The sequence below is a fragment of the Cryptotermes secundus genome, unplaced genomic scaffold, assembly GCF_002891405.2.
Source record: "Cryptotermes secundus unplaced genomic scaffold, Csec_1.0 scaffold47, whole genome shotgun sequence".
Classification (NCBI taxonomy): Eukaryota; Metazoa; Arthropoda; class Insecta; order Blattodea; family Kalotermitidae; genus Cryptotermes; species Cryptotermes secundus.
In genome coordinates, this window is record NW_019721002.1 from 1,723,385 (window position 1) to 1,726,436 (window position 3,052).

The 3,052-nt window shown below is 41.2% G+C and overlaps 1 protein-coding gene across 1 annotated transcript; it reads left to right on the top strand.

Moving 5' to 3' along the window:
- Nucleotides 1-1,090: 1,090 nt before the first annotated feature.
- On the top strand, nt 1,091-1,755 carry LOC111873893 (COMM domain-containing protein 9-like). The gene is made up of 2 exons (XM_033755297.1): nt 1,091-1,211; nt 1,474-1,755. The coding sequence occupies exons 1-2, from the start codon at nt 1,092-1,094 to the stop codon at nt 1,615-1,617; spliced, it is 264 nt and encodes an 87-aa protein (XP_033611188.1). The 5' UTR covers nt 1,091; the 3' UTR covers nt 1,618-1,755.
- The last annotated feature ends 1,297 nt before the right edge of the window (nt 1,756-3,052 follow it).

A 3,052-nucleotide genomic window follows, 5' to 3' on the forward strand; every position in this document is an offset into this window, starting at 1 on the left:
CGCACACACACTCCTCCCCCCGCGCGGGCGAAGGCGTCCGAACAAGTCCGAAGTAACACGGAAAGATCCGCATGTAATTAATAATTTATAATTTTCCCTTGCCACAGAATTGGTCGTTTTAAATAATTTGAAAGTAAGTACATCTGAGAAATTGTTTTCTGAACCTAATACGATATATAGGCGATAATAACACGGTGATTTTTTATTTTATTTTAGGTTAAGTATACCAACTGGTCGAGCTCACCATGTTAAAGAGAATAATGGGAGTCTAATAAGAATGTAAAAGGCAGACTCTTGTCTCTGTATTTGTTTAGCACACGAGACCCTCATAGGGTTCAGTTCTTTGGTCAAATTGTCTCACTTTCCATTTGTTTATAGGTCTGCTGTTGACTAAGTGTGCACAGTATATCACAAGTAACGGCATCATCCTTAAGGTATTGCCATGAGTTAATAATGCCTGTGCCTGAAATGTGACATATAACTGTACGTTTAGTAAAAGGTGATTTTTTTTTTCAAATCCATTTTTCAGGTCCTGTCAATAAATAAGAGATGACCGTGCTAGTTCAAATATCTGTAAATTTCTGGCGAGTAGTAGAGAAGTAGGCAATCCATCACTGATTCCTGCAGTTCAAAATCGATATTGGATGAAATATTCCACCCTTTTCTATAAATTATAATCATTATGCAAGAACAGAAAGTGGATAGGTTAACTGTACCCACAAAACATAACTTTATTTTGTAATAAAGCAGTGAAAGGTTAGATGTATTTGCAGATTCTATATATGTATACATAAATACAAGAATTGAGGGTACGTCTAGATATGATCCAACTTCCATTTACAACCTTGTGACGTTTTTTACATTATTCTTACTTTAAAAATAATTATCCTTCCTGTTCTACCTTATTGAGATAGGCTGTTCGATCGGCGCATCACACGGCCGCTACCTATACAGACATCCATGCCTCAAGTGGGATTTGAACTCACAATTCCAGTATTTGAGTGAGCAAAGACATTTCGTTCCTTAGACCACACAGTCACTGTGATCAGCTTAATATCAGTAGATATTTTATTTTTTTCTGTTTGTATAGGATGGACTCTAAGGTTCTGGTTGGCCCACCTCGTCTATTGGACTTCTCATGTCAAGTCTGCTCTAAGGCCCCAGCAACAGACCCAGGAAATAGCACCACTTCATGTCTGCTTCAGCTTAAGGCAAGTTTGAGCTGCAACTGTGTTACATACATATTACATGTAAAATTTATGATAGTTTTACTAATGCATGTGCACAAGTCTATGGAAATTATGGCAGAAACTACAGTGAACCAACACCCATGCTGTGAAGCTCTTCAAGAGCTGAATTCCTTAATTCCTAAAAAGAATATCAAGTCGTCTTCTTCCAGACATGGTTTGGCCCACCATTACCTGTTCCCAACCTTATTTTGAGATCCTCAGTCTTCTATTTTTGTTTGTGCAGATACAGGAAAATGAAACCACTGTCAATGAACAGCCATCTGTGTCCACCATTACAGCTGAGCTGTCACGTCCAACGCTCGATACTTTACTGGATGGAATGAGAAGGATACGAGACCAGTTGTCAAGTGTTGCAGGAAGGAAATGAACTGTCACTTGAGAAATAAGGATGTCATTATTTGCAGTCATGTGATATATTTGTTGTAGGATGAGTAATGACAATTCTGTCCAGTGTGACTCAATTATATATTTATATTAAATACCCTGACATGTTTCAGTTAAGTTACGACCATCTTCAACTTTCCTTTCATTTCTAACAATTACTCCATTGCACCCTGCAACTGAAAGCACACCTGTCCATAAAATATGCTGTGCTTCAGTGCTTTTTTTTTCTTCTGTGAGCTATATTACAACACTGCCATTAGTAAGCCTATGTGCATATAGAGTTGAGTAGCAGGAATGATATATCAATTATGAATTAGAAACGATGTGGCCCAATCGAGGTGGTATCCCAGCATTTGCCTGGAGACTGAGGAAAACCAAGAAAAAACTTACGCTGGCTGGTGTGCTGCCAGAGATCTAAACACAGCACCTCGCAGATATGGGTCTAGACTTACCACTCTGTGAACCCAGTCAGTGTTTAAGAGTTAACATTTTCATAACCATGATACATATTTGAAGGCGCCTATTTCAGTTCCACATGCGCACCTCTTGTAGTATGGGAGATATCAACACCACATTCTGCCGTGTCCACAGGCTGTCACCTGATCAGCACAGATCAGCACCATGTAACTAAAATACAAGTTTCCAAATCTAATCCACTTGCCCACATATCATCTTAACATCTCACACCTTGCTGATTTAGAGTAATAGTAAAGGTAAAGTTCGGCCACGCCATAGCTCAAGCGGTTAGTTGCTGGCTTCCCACTGTGGCGGCCCAGGTTCGATCCTGGGTCTGGTCAAGTGGGATTTGTGGTGGACAAAGTGGTGCTGGGGCAGGTTTTCTCCGAGTACATCAGTTTCCCCTGCCAATCTTCATTCCACCAATTGCTCCACAATCACCCTCACCTATCATCTGGGGCTGGTACAATATGCCAGAAGTGGCTGCAGTACAAGGGACTTAGTCCCACCCCACTAGTAATAAAAAAAAAGGTAAAGTTTTCCTTGTGCTTAACTAATGAAGCATTATGCCATGAAGGCGTATGGGGATGTATAGATCCACATTTTCTTGATCTTGGCACTAGTTGGAGGTGAGTGGTCAGCTTCACGCCCCGACCGCTTTACCCCCAGGGAACGAACCCCTGGTTGCCATTGGGTTGGTTGGGTGTGTCTCAGAGCCAGTCTGGACGACATGAAGAAGAGAAAATTCTTGACCTTACTGGGACTTGAATTCCGACTCCTCGGTTGCCCAGCCAATAGCCAGTCACTATATCAACTACCCTATCCTGGCTCCTGGAGTAATAGGAATGATTATATCTGTGGTAAACTAACTGTCAAGGTCAGGAACCATACTTAACCTTTAAGAGTCGGCATTTAAACCCCCCACGACTGCGCTGCTGCCGGAGTTAATTTGACGTTGCCCT